Raw genomic sequence first — 20,120 nt, forward strand, 5'->3', positions numbered from 1 at the left:
ATCAAAGAACTGGAAAATAGAAATATCTAACAACTGAAAAATCGAAAATTTGAAAAATTGAAAAATTGAAAAATCGATAAATCGAAATTTCAAAAATGGAAAATTAAAAATAGAAAAATCACCCGAAAAGTCGAAAATTAGGAAATATTTATTAAAATTCAAAAACCAAAAAATGAAAGAACCAAGAAATTGAAAAAATGAAAAATTGAGAGGTCAAAAAATCGAAAAATTGAGAAATCGAAATAGGTCAAAATCGAAAAATTCAAGTCAAAAATTGAAAAACACAGAAATCGAGACATTAAATAACAATAAAGAAATATCGACATCTGATAACCCGTGAAATAGAAAAACTGAAAAATCGAAAAATCGAAGAATCCCATCGAAAATATGAAAATTCGACACACAGTGTCGAATTTTCATTTTTCTATTTTCGAAAAGTCGAAAATGGAAAAATCAAAAAATCGAAGAAATTGAAAAATCAAAAATTTAAAAATTTTAAAAACAAAAAATCAGAGAGTCAAAAATTGAAGAATCGAAAAATTGAAAAACCAAAAATCGAGAAGTCGAAAAATTTTGAAATCAAAGTAGGCCAAAATCGAAAATCCACGATGAAAATTGATAAATCGAAAAGTCGAGAAATTGAGTTAATCAAAAAATCGAAAACATCGAAATCTCGAAAAATTGAAAATAAAAAATTTTAAAAATCGAAAAATTGAAGAACCGAAATGTCTAAAAGCGAGAGGTCGAAAAATCGAATGATCGGGAAATCAAAAAACTGAAAAATCTAAAATTGAAAAATTCAAAATATTTAAAAATAGAAATAAGCAAAAACTGAAAAACCGAAAAACTGAAAAATCGAGAAATCGAAACTTCAAAAAATGGAGAAAAATTGGGAATTTGAAAAATTGAAAAATCGTAAAATCAAAAAACCTAGAAAGAAAAAGTGAGAAATTAAAATCGGCGAAACTAGAAAAATTGAAGTTAAAAATTGAAAAAGCCAGAAATCGAAAAATTGAATAATTAAAAAATCGAAATATCGAGATCTCATTGAAACTCAAACATCAAAAAACTGAAAAATTAAAAATCTAAAAATTCGAAAAGTGAAAAATAGAAATATCAAAGACTTGAAAAATCGAAAAATTCAAACATCAAAAAAGTCGAAAAGTTAAAATTCAGAAACAGAAAAGTGGAAAATCGAAAAACTGAAGAAAGAACATTGGAAACAGATACATCGAAGAATTGAGAATTGAAAATTTGAGATACTGAAAAGTCGAAATGGGAAAAACAAAAAATCGAGAAATTGAGAAATCGCAAAATTGAAAAATTAGTAATATCGAAAATTGGAAAATTTAAAATTAAAAAAATTGGGGAGGCAAAAATTGAAGAAACGAAAAATGAAAAATCGTAAGACGGAAGAAATATCCGAAAACTGAGAAATCGAAATTTTGAAAAAACGCGAAATTCAAGAATCAAAAAATTAAAAAATCGAAATATTGAAAAAGCGTAAAACTGAAACATTGGAAAATTAAGTAACCGGAAAACTGATAAAAGAAAAATCGAGAAATCGATTTTTGGTACTCTAGGGGTCATGAAACGTCGAGAAAACATGAAAATAGCTTATGCTTGGGAAGTAAAACAGATGTTCCAAGCTTGACGGTACTAAATTTAATGAGACAGTATATTCTTAGAGGAATTCATTCATACTCCGCATAATCGATTTTTTTTCTTGTACAATAACAATAAATACTCAACACAGGATTAGCATTTAAAGAATTTTCTTCCCTTACCTCACATGTTTTAATGTTGTAATCTGTCAATTTTGGACTGTGAAATAGGAAAACGGAATGACAAAGTGTATATTTGGTTGCATAATTTAATTTTTATTGTGTATTTTTTTAAAGATTTCGATCATCGAAAAAATATTATAAATAACACTTTGTTTAATGGCTTGTCTTCACTGTCCAACTTGCGTCCTTATAAATTATAACGTTTAAATACTTAGTTATAAGTTATAACTAATAAATAACAGAGCTAAAATTTGTGTCACCATCATTGTTTTAATGAGATATTGCAAGAACCAAAGCCGTCTTATCAATGTCCACAAAGCAATGTGACAATTCTCACCACAGCTCTGTCGACACAGCAAATAATCGTCATGTCGGCTAATAGTTTTGTTACATTTGTGGTATTTAAGGGACGTTTTATGTATCCATTCCTAACAAAGGCGACAATCTAAATTCTCTGTAAGCAGCGCTCAGGGACTACAGAGACAAAAGTACGCTATCAAACAACACAAGAACGGATAACGCTTTCTTCACTAGTTTTTCGATGTTAGCAACAAAGTATTTAACCAAAAAAGAAACACGAAAAAAAAACTATCATAATTAAATTATCGATGAAGTGTTTACACATTTTCTCGAACTTTTGGCTTGAAAAATACAAAAACAACGTGACGAGAATAAATAAATGTGCAGAAAACGTTTACCCACTTTCCACCGCTACACAAACCGAATTAAAATCGAATTAAATTAACAAAATTAAAAAAATCTCCGTCAAGGAAACTCCCAATTATACCCCCCCACGACCTGCCACCGCATTTTCCTCACGTCGCAAATATTTGCAAATTAAAACTAAACAACAAGCCTCCCCATCAAAACAATTACCACTGTTTTTCCTAATTAAATAAACATAACCCGACAAACAGCCACCGGACTTTTTCAGTTCATTAAAAGTTAAATTAAACCCATCCGACATTCCGCAAAAACAATAACGGTATAAACAAATTCCGAACATGCAGTCCAATTAAAAGTGTCCGATCGGCAAACTTTGAGCGCGTGCACGCTTTGTTTCTATTTTATTTCCACTTTAAAACTCAATCAGAATTCTAATTAGGGCTCGATTCGGTTAACGAGGATGTTGGAATCAGGTGCTGCAGTTTCTGTTTGGTTATTGTATCTTTAATTGCACTGTCGAAAAATTCATAGAGAAAATCGGAGGCGGAATCGTGGAGTAAAGTGTTTTTTGTGCTTGCCACTGTAGCGCTTATGCTTGCACTCTGGCGTTCTCCCTTTCGGGAATATTGAAATTGGAATCGTGATATCGTTAGAAGAATACAAATCATTTTATCGCTGGCTTTTTTGCCTTTGGAAGCACGTGTTCTTTTGATGTTTCGGGTTTACTGGGGCGCGAAATTAATACAAAACTCCATGAAATTCGATGATTCTTTCGAGTGCTGCTGATTATAGCTTTGTGCGTGGAACGTAATAGGAAAAACAAGATTTTTTAATGGAGAAGCGTGGAAAAATAATGCTGCATAACGAGCACAGGGATTCTTGTGAATAATAAAGTGTGATAAAGTTATTTTATTACACGAAATCTCGTCTGACTATTTAGTTTTAACTAATTTTAGCGGAGACTAGCATCTGGGACAAACACTCTATCCTTATTTTCGAATATTGACTATGATTTAAAATTGTCAAACGCGTCTTGTGTGAAGATTATTTAGTACGTATATTCTTAGCATAAAAAATGCAAATCAGGAAATTTTATATCGTAGTTTATTATCCCCCTTTCTCGGAAATCCCGAGTTTATCTCAGATTAAGTGAATCTCGTCTGCAATGATCGTCTGGCAGCGGATTTTACAATTCCCACATCTGCAAAAATTGTTAAAACCTCAATTTGTTTAGATATCTCGCTATTTTAGTACCGTCTTATCACTATAAACAAAACATAAAGCAAACATCTCGTGCGTCTGAACTTTCCACCATTGATTTCTTTTTTATTTTTATCGGATAATAAACTCGTACGGTTTCTAAGCAGTTCAAGAGTAATTGTATCGAACTTCCAACATTTATTTCTTTCTAAATAAGAGAAACAAAATTCGTGTCACAAAGGAAGAAAATAAAAATGTTCGACAAATTCCGCTAATTATTTTTAGACTACGAAAAAAGTGATCTCCCGGCTGTTAGACACATAATCTCTGAAACTACTGGACCGATTGTTGTCAAATTTGGTATATTAGGTAGTAAGTAATCAGTTAACAATTTGGTTAATTATCCCCACCAGCAATGGTAAGACGTCATCTCAAAAGTTTACAATAATTCATTTTTTTGGACACCTGCACTTGTGATGTATGAATCCGTGTTGAATTTCGCCCTAGACATCCAGATTTTTCTAAAAAAAAATCAAAAATGTATAACATTTTGCAATTTAACTTTGAAACTGCAAAACCGAATGCTCTGAAATTTTAACCAAGGTAAATTGTTAATTAAAATTTATTCGTTTATCCCCTGCCAAAACGTTGATGACGTCATCTCAAAATTTTGCAATGGAAACAAACGCGTAGCAAGTTTTTTAACATTACTTCAACATTACGTACATATCGTTGTTTTTCGAAAAATCTGAATTTATGTATTTACCTTTGAACAATTTTTTTATTCCACAGATTTTTCCGTTTTTCATTTCTTCAGTTTTTCGATTTGCAATTTTTCAATTTTTCGTTTCTTCAATTTTTAAAGTTCTTGATTTCTTTTCAAAGTTTTCATTTTATAATTTTCTTTCGGGTTTTTTTGATTTTTTCGTTTCACAATTTTGCAATTTTTCCATCTTTTGATTTTTGAAAAGTTTAAAAATCGAAAAACTAGAAAATCAGAAATCGAAGAACTGCAGAAACAAAAAATTGAAATATTGAAAAACTAAAAATGAAGAAACTTGAAAATCTAAAAGACTAATTAATCGAAAAATTGTAAAGAAAAAAAAAACGTATTGAATGGAAAAACTGGAAAACCCACAAATTGTAGAATCGTCAAAATTGAAAAACTCAAAAATTAAATATTCAGAAGTCAATAAAAATTAAAAACTGAAAAAACTAGAAAGCCGAAACAACTGCAAATCGAAAAATTGAGAAATCTAAAAATTGAAATTTCCAAAAGTTCGAAAATCAAAAACTGAAAAATCTAAAAGAAAATTCGAAGAGTATAATTCGTAAAATTGAAAAAACAAAATGATAAAATCGGAACAATGAAAAATGGAACAATTGTAAAAATAAAGAAAACAAAAAACTTAAAAAATTTGAAGAAATGATAGATTAAAGAATCGAAAAATTGAAAAATGGGAATTGAAAACTCGAGAAATTTTAAACTGAAATATTGCAAAGTATAAAAATTGAAGAAACAAGAAAAATGAAAAATTGAAAAATCGCACATCGAAGAAATGAAGAAACGAAAACTTGAAAAATTTAAAATTGTAAAAACAAAGAATCATAAAATGGAAACATTGGAGCAAAAATCCAATACATAATTGAAAAAATAAAGAAAATAAAAACCCAAACGAAAAATTGCAAATCGAAAAAATGAATAATTAAAAATTGAAAATTCGTGAAACTCAAATCTAAAAAATGAAAAATTCATTAGCTGGAAAACTAAAAAATAGAAAAATTTAAACTTGAAAACTCGAAAAATAACAAAAAACTGAAGAAACAAAACCATGAAAAATAGAAGAATCGAAAAATTGAAAAATTAAAAATCGAAAAATTAAAAATGAGTAAACTGAAAATTGAATAAATGAAAATGTTTTAAAATCCAATAATTGAAAAATAGAAAATTTGTCAAATTGTGTAAAGTTGAAAAACAAAAAAAAGTAAAAAATGAACAAACTAGAAAGCCGAAACGACAATTGCAAATCGACAAATAGAAAAAACGAAAAATTGAAAAATTAAAAATTGAGAACATGTGTAACTACAAATCGAAAAATTGAGAAATCTAAAAATTGAAATTTCCAAAAGTTCGAAAATCAAAAACTGAAAAATCTAAAAGAAAATTCGAAGAGTATAATTCGTAAAATAGAAAAAAAAATAAATAAATAAAATTACAAAAGTTACAAATCAGAAAATGCAAGTAACGAAAAACTGAAATTGAAAAAACAAAATGATAAAATCGGAACAATGAAAAATGGAAAAATTGTAAAAATAAAGAAAACAAAAAACTTAAAAAATTTGAAGAAATGATAGATTAAAGAATCGAAAAATTGAAAAATGAGAATTGAAAACTCGAGAAATTTTAAACTGAAATATTGCAAGGTGTAAAAATTGAAGAAACAAGAAAAATGAAAAATTGAAAAATCGCACATCGAAGAACTGAAGAAACGAAAACATGAAAAATTTAAAATTGAAAAAACAAAGAATTATAAAATCGAAACATTGGAGCAAAAATCCAATACATAATTGAAAAAATAAAGAAAATAAAAACCCAAACGAAAAATTGCAAATCGAAAAAATGAATAATTAAAAATTGAGAATTCGTGAAACTCAAATCTAAAAAATGAAAAATTCATTAGCTGGAAAACTAAATAACAGAAAAATTTAAACTTGAAAACTCGAAAAATAACAAAAAACTGAAGAATCAAAACCATGAAAAATTGAAGAATCGAAAAATTAAAAATGAATAAACTGAAAATTGAATAAATGAAAATGTTTTAAAATCCAATAATTGAAAAATAGAAAATTTCTCAAATTGTGTAAAATTGAAAAACAAAAAAAAAGTAAAAAATGAACGAACTAGAAAGCCGAAAGGACAATTGCAAATCGAGAAATAGAACAAACGAAAAATTGAAAAATTGAATAAAAATGAAAAATTAAAAATTGAGAACATGTGTAACTGCAAATCGAAAAATTGAAAAATATAAAAACTGAAATTTCCGAAAATTGGAATAAAAAAACTGAAACAAATGATAGATTAAAGAATCGAAAAATTGAAAAATAACAATTAAAAACTCGAGAAATTTTAAACTGAAATATTGCAAAGCCTACAAATTGAATAAACAAGAAAAACGAAAACTTGAAAAATTTAAAATTGAAAAAGCAAAAAATTATAAAATCGAAACATTGAAGCAAAAATCATAATTGACAAAATAAAGAAAACAAAAACAAAACGAAAAATTGCAAATCGAGAAAATGAATAATGAAAAATTGAAAATTCTGGGAACACAAATCTAAAAAATGAAAAATTCAAAAGCTAGAAAATTGAAAAACAGAAACATTTAAACTTGAAAACTGGAAAAATAACAAAAAACTGAAGAAAGAGCAACATGAAAACTTGAAGAATCGAAAAATTGAAAAATTAAAAATTGAAAATTCGTGAAACTCAAATCTAAAAAATGAAAAATTCATTAGCTGGAAAACTAAAAAACAGAAAAATTTAAACTTGAAAACTCGAAAAATAACAAAAAACTGAAGAAACAAAACCATGAAAAATTGAAGAATCGAAAAATTGAAAAATTAAAAATCGAAAAATTAAAAACGAATAAACTGAAAATTGAATAAATGAAAATGTTTTAAAATCCAATAATTCAAAAATAGAAAATTTGTCAAATTGTGTAAAGTTGAAAAACAAAAAAAAAGTAAAAAATGAACAAACTAGAAAGCCGAAACGACAATTGCAAATCAACAAATAGAACAAACGAAAAATTGAAAAATTGAATAAAATTGAAAAATTAAAAATTGAGAACATGTGTAACTGCAAATCGAAAAATTGAAAAATCTAAAAACTGAAATTTCCGAAAATTGGAATAAAAAAACTGAAGCAAATGATAGATTAAAGAATCGAAAAATTGAAAAATAACAACTGAAAACTCGAGAAATGTTAAACTGAAATATTGCAAAGCCTACAAATTGAATAAACAAGAAAAACGAAAACTTGAAAAATTTAAAATTGAAAAAGCAAAAAATTATAAAATCGAAACATTGAAGCAAAAATCATAATTGACAAAATAAAGAAAACAAAAACCCAAACGAAAAATTGCAAATCGAACAAATGAATAATTAAAAATTGAAAATTCGGCAGACTCAAATCTAAAAAATGAAGAATTCATTAGCTGGAAAATTGAAAACTGAAAAATTTAACTTGAAAACTCGAAAAATAACAAAAATTGAAGATATGAAAAAATTAAACCTGCAAAACACTGAAAATAAAAATTAAAAAACAAACACCGAAACGAAACTTGAAAAATTGCAAATCGAAAAACTGAAGAAATAAAAAAAAAGCTGCGGGAGTGTTATTTACGCCACTGGTTTTTATTTTTTAGAGGCTAGTAAAAAAAATTGTTTGACGCACTTCAGGAGCGAGGGAAGTTCTGTGGAAACAACTAACCTTCGACCAATTTTTGTGTGTTTATCCCGACCAACTGCCCTCACTTTCATTAATTTCCAGCGATAATCCGTGTGCAGTTAGTGCATCGCCCGCTCTAATTAATCCCGAAATCCATTAAACCCTCCGGAAAAATTCCAAATAATTAAGCTCTCCGCAGCGAAAGCTCGTTCGGTTCGTCGTCCTGTCTGGCGCTCGCTCGGTCTGTGTGTCAGGAACTGTCCGACAATGTTGGGATTAATTTGTTTTTCTTATTTTCGCGCCCGTGCCGGATTATTCCGGATAACAAACCGGAAAGAACTTATCAAAACTTTATTTATCAGAGGCGGCGGAAATTGTGTGCGCCGTCTTCGGAAGCTCTAACTTTTCGGTAATTCGAATTAAATTGGGATTTGGGGAAATTTAAATGAAGTTGAAAACATTGCGAACTTTCAAAGGTGATTTCATTATAAGCTGTACTGTTTTGCTCTTTGATGATTCAATTAGCGAGTTTTTCGGGGACGGTTGTCTCGAGAATTGGGGCGCCGGGTTGCGTGCAGGTGGAGGAAAAGAGGTTGCGGGTTTGCATTTATGGGACGGTATTGTTATGGGTTAATTAAATTTTATTATTTTTACTGGACGAGCATTAGCTAAGGAGGTCCTGTAATCGATACATATTGTACTCCTCCACTTGTGGTTTACCAATCACAATTTAACTTTGAAATTTCGAATCAAAGCGTGGAATAAATAATAAATGCACTCTTTACGAAATCTTCAGTTCTTATCATGCCTTTCTAGATTATGAATATTTCGTGAGTAATCAATTCATGTGGCAACTAAATCGCGTACCAAGCAGGGCTAAGTTGCTAGTTTAAAACTCTCGTTAGAGAAATTTGTGCGTCATTAATGAAAGCATTTTATTTACCTATAATGATCGAAGACTAAGGTTTACTGGAAAAGTCTTTTCAAATTTAAATAAAATAAGTACCCCTTTGTAAACATCTTTGCTAACTTTAACATTAAGTATGCAAAGATAGCCTCATTAAATTGCGATTTGTCGCTGCACAGTACGTATCTAGTCTTCAGTGAAGGAGAAACTTCCGAAATTGTTGCATTACTACAATGAATGGTAAGTTAAAATTTAATTTTCGCTATTTCGTTGAAACACACACAAAAAGAAAAGCGTTATGTGTAAATTAAAACATTGACAATGTTGATAATGAAAAGAGGTGAATATTACTACATTGTTATATCTATTGCAACGCAACTGAATTCATTTGTGGTATTTTTTCAGAAGAAAATTATCTCAAAATATGCAGGTTGGGATGCATCGAATTTGTCGAGCTGCGAATTGTCAATTTTGTGATGTACAATCTGATCATCTTTTTGACAACCATATCTTTATTTCAGTTAGTACTATTTCTTCAGAAATTCCAGTTGGATTACTTTATCCAGTTTGGACCTTCATTTTTCATACTAATATACGTAAATAATCATTATGAAACTTACGTAAATAATTTACCCGGATTTTCAGTTCCTGACTATTATGATCTACGTGCCCTCAACTAAAAAAAACATACAAAAATATGTTCAAGACTTGGAGCGTTGGAACACTATAAAATATGACAATAATTCAGTATGCCAACAAAACAAAAAAGAATTATCTCAAGCAGTTGCGTACATGATCAGTATTGTGTTCTGTGGAGTAATTTGTGGAATATCATTTGCTTTTCCATCGGAAGAAGACAAAGATATTTTTTACCCTTTTTCTTTATCTCAAGAGTTTTTTCCCGAGTTGGAATATTTTGTGACATGGGGATTTAAGTGTTGTTGCGTGCTTATAAGTTTTGTAGGAGCAATATCACCAGCACATTACCTTGTTTACGCGTTACTTCATTTTCAATTACAAGCAAACGTGTTGCTGCTCAACATAGAAAACATCAACAAAAATTACGAGAAACATGAATTTCCAGACAAGGAAATGCAAAATGTTATCAAAAAGAGATTGCTGTTGTGTTTGAAACATCATATTAGCATTTCCAGGTTGACATACAACTTCTAGATTTTTTTGGTAACTGTAAGCACAATTTCTAGATCCACTAGAACCGCATTCAGAAGAGCAGAAAATTCGGTGTTGGTTTTAGAGTTGGAAGGATGTGTTTTGTTTATAAGTCTTGTAATACACATGTTTACGGTACAGGTTTTCGAATAACAAATAGGTATGTCATTTTAAGAAAAATTTTTAGTTTGGTAAAACTCCAACGTTGCTGTGGTTCTGGCGGTTTTTAGCGCTTACATTGTCCTCTTTTTTTACGTTAGCTGGACTTAGTGCTTACGGTCAGAAATTTGAAGATACGGTAAGGTGATTAAGTGATTTAAAATTACGTTTCTGAATGTTTGAATTTTTAGTCGGACAATATATTTTACAGATTGGTTAATGTTAAGTGGTATCACTGGAACCGTCAGAATAAGGAAATGTATCTAATGTTTTTGGCAAATACCCAGAAACCTTTTAAACTGAAGTTTTCTGAAAATATTTCAATTAATTACAGTCAAGGAATTGAGGTTCGTCTGAAATAATGTTAATGTGGTATATCTAGGTTCGGGTAATTTTATTTTAGATTGGTAAAACCTTTTTTTCGTTCATGTCTGTGGCTTATCAACTACACAAGACTGTTAATCATTAATTAGAGGAACATCGGCAGCAATATTTTTTAAATAATTCGTGGTGCTATATTTCTGAGGGTTGATCAATGATCATGAAGTAATTTTAAATGCTACTAATTACATACTTTATAGTTTCAGATTACGGAATTTTCTGTTCACTTCTTCTCGTAATTAGTTTTGAGTGCGACGGAAATACGCAAAGTTTTTTTCAGATTATCACTTCACTAATGAACACTTTAGAACATTTAAAATTTTCCTAACTTCAGCAATAGTAACACAGAATTATAAATATTTTTAATGTAATATAACATCTAATAAACTTACTGTAGACTGCATTTGTTTGATTCATGTTTTCAATTAATATAAGAAAAATGTAATAGGTGTTGCCCAACTTATGACGGGATAAAAAGATTAGTTGACTACACATTTTATTTTAATTACTCTTTTTTGTTATGTTTATAATCTTAGTTGATAATGGATTTTAAAACATTTCGAATTCTTCTCTATTTAACTGAAACAGATATGCTTGCCTAATGATTAATGCAACTCGTAACAACCACGATGGATTTTTAAATATTTTACTCTTTTTTAAGCATTAAGTATGCACAGAGGTTGTCATTAAATTGCAGTTTGTTGTTTAGTGTACGTGTTCAGTCTTGAAACTAGCACGTAGACAAGTTGGTAGATTACTACGACTATGAATGGTAAGTTAAAATTGATTTTGAATATGCTGTATGGTGACTCAGAATTTAATTCTGCACAGCTTCATTGTAACACAATTAAAAACACAAAAATACTAGACCTATAGTTGATTATTAAATCAATTCCTAAGCAAATAAACCTCATCTGTGTTATTTTTTCAGAGGAAAAGTATCTCAAAATATACAGACTGGCATGTATCGAGATTTTCCAAATACGATTCGTCAATTTGATACTGTATAATTTGATCATCCTTTTGGCAATTACGGCTATATTTCAGTGTGTTCTGTTTGTGCAGAAATTTCAACTGGACTACTTTATTCAGCTAGGACCTTCTTATTTTTTAACATTATATGTAATGTATCCTTATGTAACTTATAAGACTGTTTTAACGAGAATTTCAGATGCTAACCACCTTAATTTACGTGCCTATATGCAAAAAAATGGCGCCGGAATTTGTCCAGGACTTGAAATTTGGGGAAATACACAGTGACAGTAATGCAGTTTGCAAACAAAACGAAAAAGAATTAGCTCAAGCTGTTGCATACATGATTATTAGTTTAGTCCTTGCAGCGATTTCTGGAATCTTATTTACCATTCCATCGGAAAAGGACCCAGATATATTTTTTATTTATTCTTTGATTCAACAACATTTTCCAGAGTGGAAATATTTACTGACATGGGGATTTAAATGTTCAGTAGTACCTTTGGCCTGTATAACAACAATGTCACCAGCACATTACCTTATTTACGGGTTAGTACACTTTAAATTGCAAGAAAACGTACTGCTGCACAACATAGAAAACATTAACGGAAATTACGACAACGATGAATTTCTGGACCCGGAATCGCAGAACGTCATCAACGAAAGGTTGCTGTCCTGTTTGAAGCATCACATCAAAATTTCCAGGTATTGTAAAACATCTCCAGTAATTTTGGTAACGATTGTGTGATCTTTAGAGCTACTAGAACAGTTCTAAGAAAAACCAAATATTTGGTGCTTCCTTTAGTACTCGAAGGATGTCTTATGTTTATAAATATTGTGATCCACGTGTTTACGGTACTCGCTTTTGGATAATACAAACATAGGTAGCTGAATGTGGAATTTTTAGGTGGACGAAATTCAATCGCAATTGTGGTGCTGGCAGTTGTTGTTGCTTACATTGTGTTCGTTTTTCACGTTAGGTGGACTTAGTGCTTATGGTCAGAAAATTGAAGATGCGGTTAGGTGATTAAAAGACTTAGAGATGCGTTTTTGAATATTTTAAATTTTAGTCAGACGATATTTTTTATCGGTTAGTGAACGTCAAGTGGTATAACTGGAACCAAGAGAATAAGAAATTGTATTTAATGTTTTTGACAAATACCCAGAAACCTTTCAGATTGCATTTCTCTGAAGATATTTCGATTAATTACCGACAAGGAGTTGAGGTTCGTATGACATAATATTAATAAAATGTATGTGTTTATATTTGGATAAATTTTGTTAGATTGGTAAAACGTTCTTCACATTCATGTCTGTTGCAAATCAGCTACATAATAAAATTAATCATTAATTAGAGGGAAGCCTAAAGTGATTTTCTAATATTTTTTAGTAGTAGGTGTAGTTCAAGGGTTTGCCTTTAATGCAGTTTTAAATGTAATTTATTAATTAATTGAATGTTCACCAATTTTCCATTTAACGCAAAAAACACTATGTTACGCACATTCACTTTGCGATTAAAATTTGGAACAAAAACAAACGCTTTTGGTCAAGCATACATTAATTCGGGTTGTGAAAGTGCGTAGTGTGTATAAATTATATAAATTATTTTATTAATTCACTTTACTTGATAAACCTTTAAGGTCTTTGTAATTTTTTTTTGCACCTAACAACATCATACACGTCTAATAAATGTTGTTTATTATGTACTACTTAATAAACTTACTTGGATTGGTTGATTTCTGTGTATCTTTTAAAATACTCTCTCTCCTGAATGCGTGCTTAATTTCACACTTTCCTGATATTTGCCAGACTGCTTGTCTGTGCGTGATTTGTCACAAATTTTAAATATTATATTAGTATGGACTACGTGATTTGCCAAAATCAGTCTTATCTTAGCAAGTACTAACAAAAAATGAAAAACTGAAAATTGCAAATCGAAAGATGGATGAAATAAAAATCTGAAAAATTAAAAATTGAGAACTCGTGAAATTGCTGATCGAAAAATTGCAAAAATCTGAAAATTTTTAAACAATTTATCAAAAACAGTCCTATCTTAGCAAGTACTAGCCCCCCCACCCTCCCTGTTCCTTTAATTCAAACTAGATAAAATGAATTGCTGAAATGAAAACGGGCGGGTGGGCGGGGCCAATTATATGTTCTTTTGTAGAGTGGGAATGGGAAGGAATAGAATGTAGGCTGTTAAAAAAGAAAAAAAGCTCTAATCGTAATATTTTTGTTATACTATTTGCTATAAAATGTATTTCTTATTTCAGAAGAAAAAAAAACTGATAGAAGGGGCGGGTGGGCGGGGCTAACTTTAAATTTTTGCCACAGAGTCTTTTATAAACGAGCAATAGCGCCGCCTACCCAGCCTTTATTTTCTTCGAGGGTATGTCATTTGGCACAGTCAGTTTCACCTTAAAAAGAACTGGTACCGCCCACCCACCCTTTATTTTCTTGGAAGTTATGTCATTTGCCAAAATTAGACTTATCTTAGCAAATACTAGGCCCGCCCACCCGCCCTCTATTTTTCTAGAGGCTATGTGATTTGCCAAAATTAGTCTTATCGTAGCAAACACTATACAAAACAAATAATAATTGCAACATTTTTTTGAAAAACGGAGACAAACCTCCAGTATTTATCATGCCTGTTAGAGTATGAATATTTCGTGAGTAAACAATTCATGTGACAAATAAATCGCGTACCAAGCAGGGCTAAGTTGCTAGTTTAAAACTCTCATTAGAGAAATTTATGCGTTATTAATGAGGGTATATTATGTACCTGCAATGATCGCAGAATGAAGGTTACTGGAAAAGTCTTTTCAAATTCAAATAAAATAAGGATACTTTTGTAAACATCTTTGCTACTTTTTAACATTAAATATGCAAAGATGGCCTCATTAAATTGCGATTTGTCGCTGCACAGTACGTGTCTAGTCTTCAGTGAAGGAGAAACGTCCGAAACTTGCATCACTACAATGAATGGTAAGTTAAAATTTAATTTTCGCTATTTCGTTGAAACATACACAAAATAAAAAGCTTTACGTGTAAATTAAAACATTAACAATGTTGATAATAAAAAGAGGTGAATATTACTACATTGTTATATCTATTGCAACGCAACTGAATTGATTTGTGGTATTTTTTCAGAAGAAAAGTATCTCAGAATATGCGGGTTGGGATGCATCGAATTTTTCGAGTTGAGAATCGTCAATTTTGTGATGTACTGTCTGATCATCTTTTTGACAACCATGTCTTTATTTCAGTTAGTACTATTTCTTCAGAAATTTGAGTTAGATTACTTTATCCAGTTTGGACCTTCATATTTCATACTAATATATGTAAATAATCACTATGAAATTTACGTAAATAATTTACCCGGATTTTCAGTTCCTGACTATTATGATCTACGTGCCCTCAACCAAAAAAATGATACAAAAATATGTTCAAGACTTGAAGCTTTGGAACAACATAAAACATGACAATAATTCAGTTTGCAAACCAGACAAAAAAGAATTATTCCAAGCAGTTGCGTACATGATCAGTATTTTCTTCTGTGGAACAACTGTTGGAATATTATTTGCTATTCCATCGAAAGAAGACAAAGATATTTTTTACCCTTTTTCTTTATCTCAAGAGTTTTTTCCCGAGTTGGAAAATTTTGTGACATGGGGATATAAATGTTGTTGCGTGCCAATAGGTTTTGTAGGAGCAATATCACCAGCACATTACCTTGTTTACGCGTTACTTCATTTTCAATTACAAGCAAACGTCTTGCTGCACAACATAGAAAACATCAACAAAAATTACGAGAAAAATGAATTTCTGGACACGGAAACGCAAAATGTTATCAAAGAGAGGTTGCTGTTGTGTTTGAAACATCATATTAGCATTTCCAGGTTCTTATACACCTTTCAGATTTTTTTTTGCTAACTGTAAGCACAATTTCTAGATCCACTAGAACCTTATTGAGAAGAGCAAAAAATGTGGTGTTGATTTTAGAGTTGGAAGGATGTGTTTTGTTTATAAGTCTTGTAATACACTTGTTTACGGTACTGGTTTTCGAATAACAAATACGTATGTCATTTTAAGAAAAAATTTTAGTTTGGTAAAACTCCAACGTTGTTGTGGTTCTGGCGGTTTTTGGGGCTTACATTGTCCTCTTTTTTTACGTTAGCTGGACTTAGTGCTTACGGTCAGAAATTTGAAGATACGGTAAGGTGATTAAGTGATTTAAAATTACGTTTCTAAATGTTTGAATTTTTAGTCGGACAATATATTTTACAGATTGGTTAATGTTAAGTGGTATCACTGGAACCGTCAGAATAAGGAAATGTATCTAATGTTTTTGGCAAATACCCAGAAACCTTTTAAACTGAAGTTTTCTGAAAATATTTCAATTAATTACAGTCAAGGAATTGAAGTTCGTCTGAGATAATGTTAAAGTGGTATATCTAGGTTCAGGTAATTTTATTTTAGATTGGTAAAACCTTCTTTTCGTTCATGTCTGTTGCTTATCAACTACATAAGACTGTTAATCATTAATTGGAGGAACATCGGCAGCAATATTTTTTAAATAATTCGTGGTGCTATATTTCTGAGGGTTGATCAGTGATCATGAAGTAATTTTAAATGCTACTAATTACATACTTTATAGTTTCAGATTACGGAATTTTCTGTTCACATCTTCTCGTAATTAGTTTTGAGTGCGACGGAAATACGCTTTTTTCAGATTATCACATCACTAATGAACACTTTAGAACATTTAAAATTTTCCTAACTTCAGTAATAGTAACACAGAATTATAAATATTTTTAATGTAATATAACATCTAATAAACTTATTGTAGACAGCATTTGTTTGATTCATGTTTTCAATTAATATAAGAAAAATGTAATAGGTGTTCCCCAACTTATGACGGGTTAAAAAGATTAGTTGACTACACATTTTATTTTAATTACTATTTTTTGTTATTTTTATAACCTTAGTTGACAATAGATTTTAAAATAAATTCGAATTCTTCTCAATTTAACAGAAGTAGAAGCTTGCCTAATGATTAATGGAACTGATAATAGCCACGATGGATTTTTGAATATTTTATTCTTTTTTAAGCATTAATTATGCACAGAGGTTGTCATTAAATTGCAGTTTGTTGTTCATAGTACGTGTTCAGTCTTGAAAATAGCACGTAGACAAGTTGGTAGTTTGCTACGATTATGAATGGTAAGTTAAAATTGATTTTGAATATGTTGTATGGTGACTCAGAATTTAATTCTGCACGGTTTCATTGTAACACAATTAAAAACACAAAAATACTAGACTATAGTTGATTATTATATCGATTCCTAAGCAAATAAATCTCACTTGTGTTTTTTTTTTCAGAGAAAAAGTACCTCAAAATATACAGACTGGCATGTATCGAGATTTTCCAAATACGATTCGTCAATTTGATACTGTATAATTTGATCATCCTTTTGGCAATTACGGCTATATTTCAGTGTGTTCTGTTTGTGCAGAAATTTCAACTGGACTACTTTATTCAGCTAGGACCTTCTTATTTTTTAACATTATATGTAATGTATCCTTATGTAACTTATAAGACTGTTTTAACGAGAATTTCAGATGCTAACCACCTTAATTTACGTGCCTATATGCAAAAAAATGGCACCGGAATTTGTCCAGGACTTGAAATTTGGGGAAATACACAGTGACAGTGATACAGTTTGCAAACAAAACGAAAAAGAATTAGCTCACGCTGTTGCATACATGATCATTAGTTTCGTCCTTGCAGCGATTTCTGGAATCTTATTTACCATTCCATCGGAAAAGGACCCAGATATATTTTTTATTTATTCTTTGATTCAACAACATTTTCCAGAGTGGAAATATTTACTGACATGGGGATTTAAATGTTCAGTAGTACCTTTGGCCTGTATAACAACAATGTCACCAGCACATTACCTTATTTACGGGTTAGTACACTTTAAATTACAAGAAAACGTACTGCTGCACAACATAGAAAACATTAACGGAAATTACGACAACGATGAATTTCTGGACCCGGAATCGCAGAACGTCATCAACGAAAGGTTGCTGTCCTGTTTGAAGCATCACATCAAAATTTCCAGGTATTGTAAAACATCTCCAGTAATTTTGGTAACGATTGTGTGATCTTTAGAGCTACTAGAACAGTTCTAAGAAAAACCAAATATTTGGTGCTTCCTTTAGTACTCGAAGGATGTCTTATGTTTATAAATATTGTGATCCACGTGTTTACGGTACTCGCTTTTGGATAATACAAACATAGGTAGCTGAATGTGGAATTTTTAGGTGGACGAAATTCAATCGCAATTGTGGTGCTGGCAGTTGTTGTTGCTTACATTGTGTTCGTTTTTCACGTTAGGTGGACTTAGTGCTTATGGTCAGAAAATTGAAGATGCGGTTAGGTGATTAAAAGACTTTTAGAGATGCGTTTCTGAATATTTTTAATTTTAGTCGGACGATATTTTTTATCGGTTAGTGAACGTCAAGTGGTATAACTGGAACCAAGAGAATAAGAAACTGTATTTAATGTTTTTGACAAATACCCAGAAACCTTTCAGACTGCATTTCTCTGAGGATGTTTCGATTAATTATCGACAAGGTGTTGAGGTTCGCATGACATAATATTAATAAAAATTATATATTTGAATAAATTTTGTTAGATTGGTAAAACGTTCTTCACATTCATGTCTGTTGCAAATCAGCTACATAAGAAAGTTAATCATTAATTAGAGGGAAGCCAACAGTGATTTTCTAATATTTTTTAGTAGCAGATGTAGTTCAAGGTTTATTAAATTCATTTAATAAACCTTTAAAATCTTTGTAATGTCCCAGCACCTTAACAACACCATACACCCCATATAAATATTGTTTAAATAATGTAGTACTTAATAAACTTACTTGGATCGTTCTGATTTCTGTGTATCTTTTAAAATTATTTCTCTCCAAAATGAGTGGTCAGTTTCACATTTGCTTATACTTGCTAGACTGAATAAATAATAAATGCGCTTTTTTGGAGACAATAAACCACCAGTTTTTATCGTACTTTATCGGAGTATGAATATTTCGAGAGTAAACACAATCCATGTGACAACTAAATCGTGTACCGAGCAAGGCTAAGTAGCTATATAATTTAAAACTCTTTTTAGAGAAATTTGTGCGTTATTAATGAAGACATTTTATGTACCTACAATGATCGTAGGATCAAGGTTACAGGACTAGTTTTCTGAAATTTAAATAAAATTAGGATAAATTTTTAAACATGTTTGCTACTTTTTAACATTAAATATGCAAAGATGGCCTCATTAAATTGCGATTTGTTGTTGCACAGTACGTATCTATTCTTCAGTGAAGCAGAAACTTCCGAAACAGTTGCATTACTGCTATGAATGGTAAGTTAAAATTTAATTTTCGCCATTTCGTTGAAACATACACAAAAAGAAAAGCCTTATGTGTAAATTAAAACATTAACAATGTTAATAATAAAGACAGGTGAATATTACCACATTGTTATAGCTATTGCGACGCAACTGAATCTCATTTGTGGTATTGTTTCAGAAGAAAAGTATCTCAGAATATGCAGGTTGGCATGCATAGAATTTTTCGAGCTAGAAATCGTCAATTTTATGATGTACATTCTGATCATCTTTTTGACAACCATGTCTTTATTTCAGTTAGTACTATTTCTTCAGAAATTCCAGTTAGATTACTTTATCCAGTTTGGACCTTCATATTTCATACTATTATATGTAAATAATCATTATGAAATTTACGTAAATAATTTATCCGGATTTTCAGTTCCTGACTATTATGTTCTACGTGCCCTCAAATAAAAAAAACACACAAAAATATGTTCAAGACTTGAAGCATTGGAACACAATAGAATATGACAATAATTCAGTTTGCAAACAAAACAAAAAAGAATTATCTCAAGCAGCTGCGTACATGATCAGTATTGTGTTCTGTGGAGTAATTTGTGGAATATCATTTGCTATTCCATCGGAAGAAGACAAAGATATTTTTTACACTTTTTCTTTATCTCAAGAGTTTTTTCCCGAGTTGGAATATTTTGTGACATGGGGATTTAAGTGTTGTTGCATGCTTTTAAGTTTTGTAGGAGCAATATCACCAGCACATTACCTTGTCTACGCGTTACTTCATTTTCAACTACAAGCAAACGTGTTGCTGCTTAACATAGAAAACATCAACAAAAATTGCGAGAAAAATGAATTTCCGGACACGGAAACGCAAAATGTTGTCAAAAAGAGGTTGCTGTTGTGTTTGAAACATCATATTAACATTTCCAGGTTCATATACATCTTCCAGATTTTTTTTCAAACTGTAGGCACAATTTCTAGATCCACTAGAACCGCATCGAGAAGAACAG

General features: G+C 30.5%; 2 protein-coding genes and 1 long non-coding RNA gene across 4 annotated transcripts; all 3 read left to right on the top strand.

Annotated features, from left to right (window-relative positions):
- The first annotated feature begins 9,532 nt into the window (after positions 1–9,532).
- LOC135142975 (uncharacterized) lies at positions 9,533–10,297 on the top strand. Its single transcript, XR_010282658.1, has 3 exons — positions 9,533–9,606; positions 9,656–10,164; positions 10,216–10,297. It is a non-coding gene; the product is annotated as an uncharacterized LOC135142975 (long non-coding RNA).
- A 1,765-nt stretch (positions 10,298–12,062) lies between these two features.
- On the top strand, positions 12,063–12,719 carry LOC135143038 (uncharacterized). The gene is made up of 3 exons (XM_064074863.1): positions 12,063–12,397; positions 12,448–12,547; positions 12,600–12,719. Exons 1-3 carry the CDS (start codon positions 12,213–12,215, stop codon positions 12,717–12,719), a joined length of 405 nt encoding a protein of 134 aa, XP_063930933.1. The 5' UTR covers positions 12,063–12,212.
- Positions 12,720–16,824: 4,105 nt separating this feature from the next.
- On the top strand, positions 16,825–18,468 carry LOC135143036 (uncharacterized). 2 transcript variants are annotated; one of them, XR_010282665.1, is made up of 7 exons: positions 16,825–16,915; positions 17,075–17,265; positions 17,315–17,820; positions 17,871–17,970; positions 18,023–18,138; positions 18,188–18,343; positions 18,397–18,468. XR_010282665.1 is itself a non-coding variant. In XM_064074862.1 (7 exons), exons 1-7 carry the CDS (start codon positions 16,909–16,911, stop codon positions 18,460–18,462), a joined length of 1,137 nt encoding a protein of 378 aa, XP_063930932.1. In that variant the 5' UTR covers positions 16,825–16,908; the 3' UTR covers positions 18,463–18,468. The 2 variants fall into 2 exon arrangements, 1 of the variants encoding a protein (XP_063930932.1); XM_064074862.1 differs by having other exon boundaries at positions 18,023–18,133.
- Positions 18,469–20,120: the final 1,652 nt, after the last annotated feature.

This window comes from Zophobas morio, unplaced genomic scaffold (assembly GCF_036711695.1).
Source record: "Zophobas morio isolate AGI-343-1 ecotype UQ-CSIRO unplaced genomic scaffold, CSIRO_AGI_Zmor_V1 ptg000057l, whole genome shotgun sequence".
Taxonomy (NCBI): Eukaryota; Metazoa; Arthropoda; class Insecta; order Coleoptera; family Tenebrionidae; genus Zophobas; species Zophobas morio.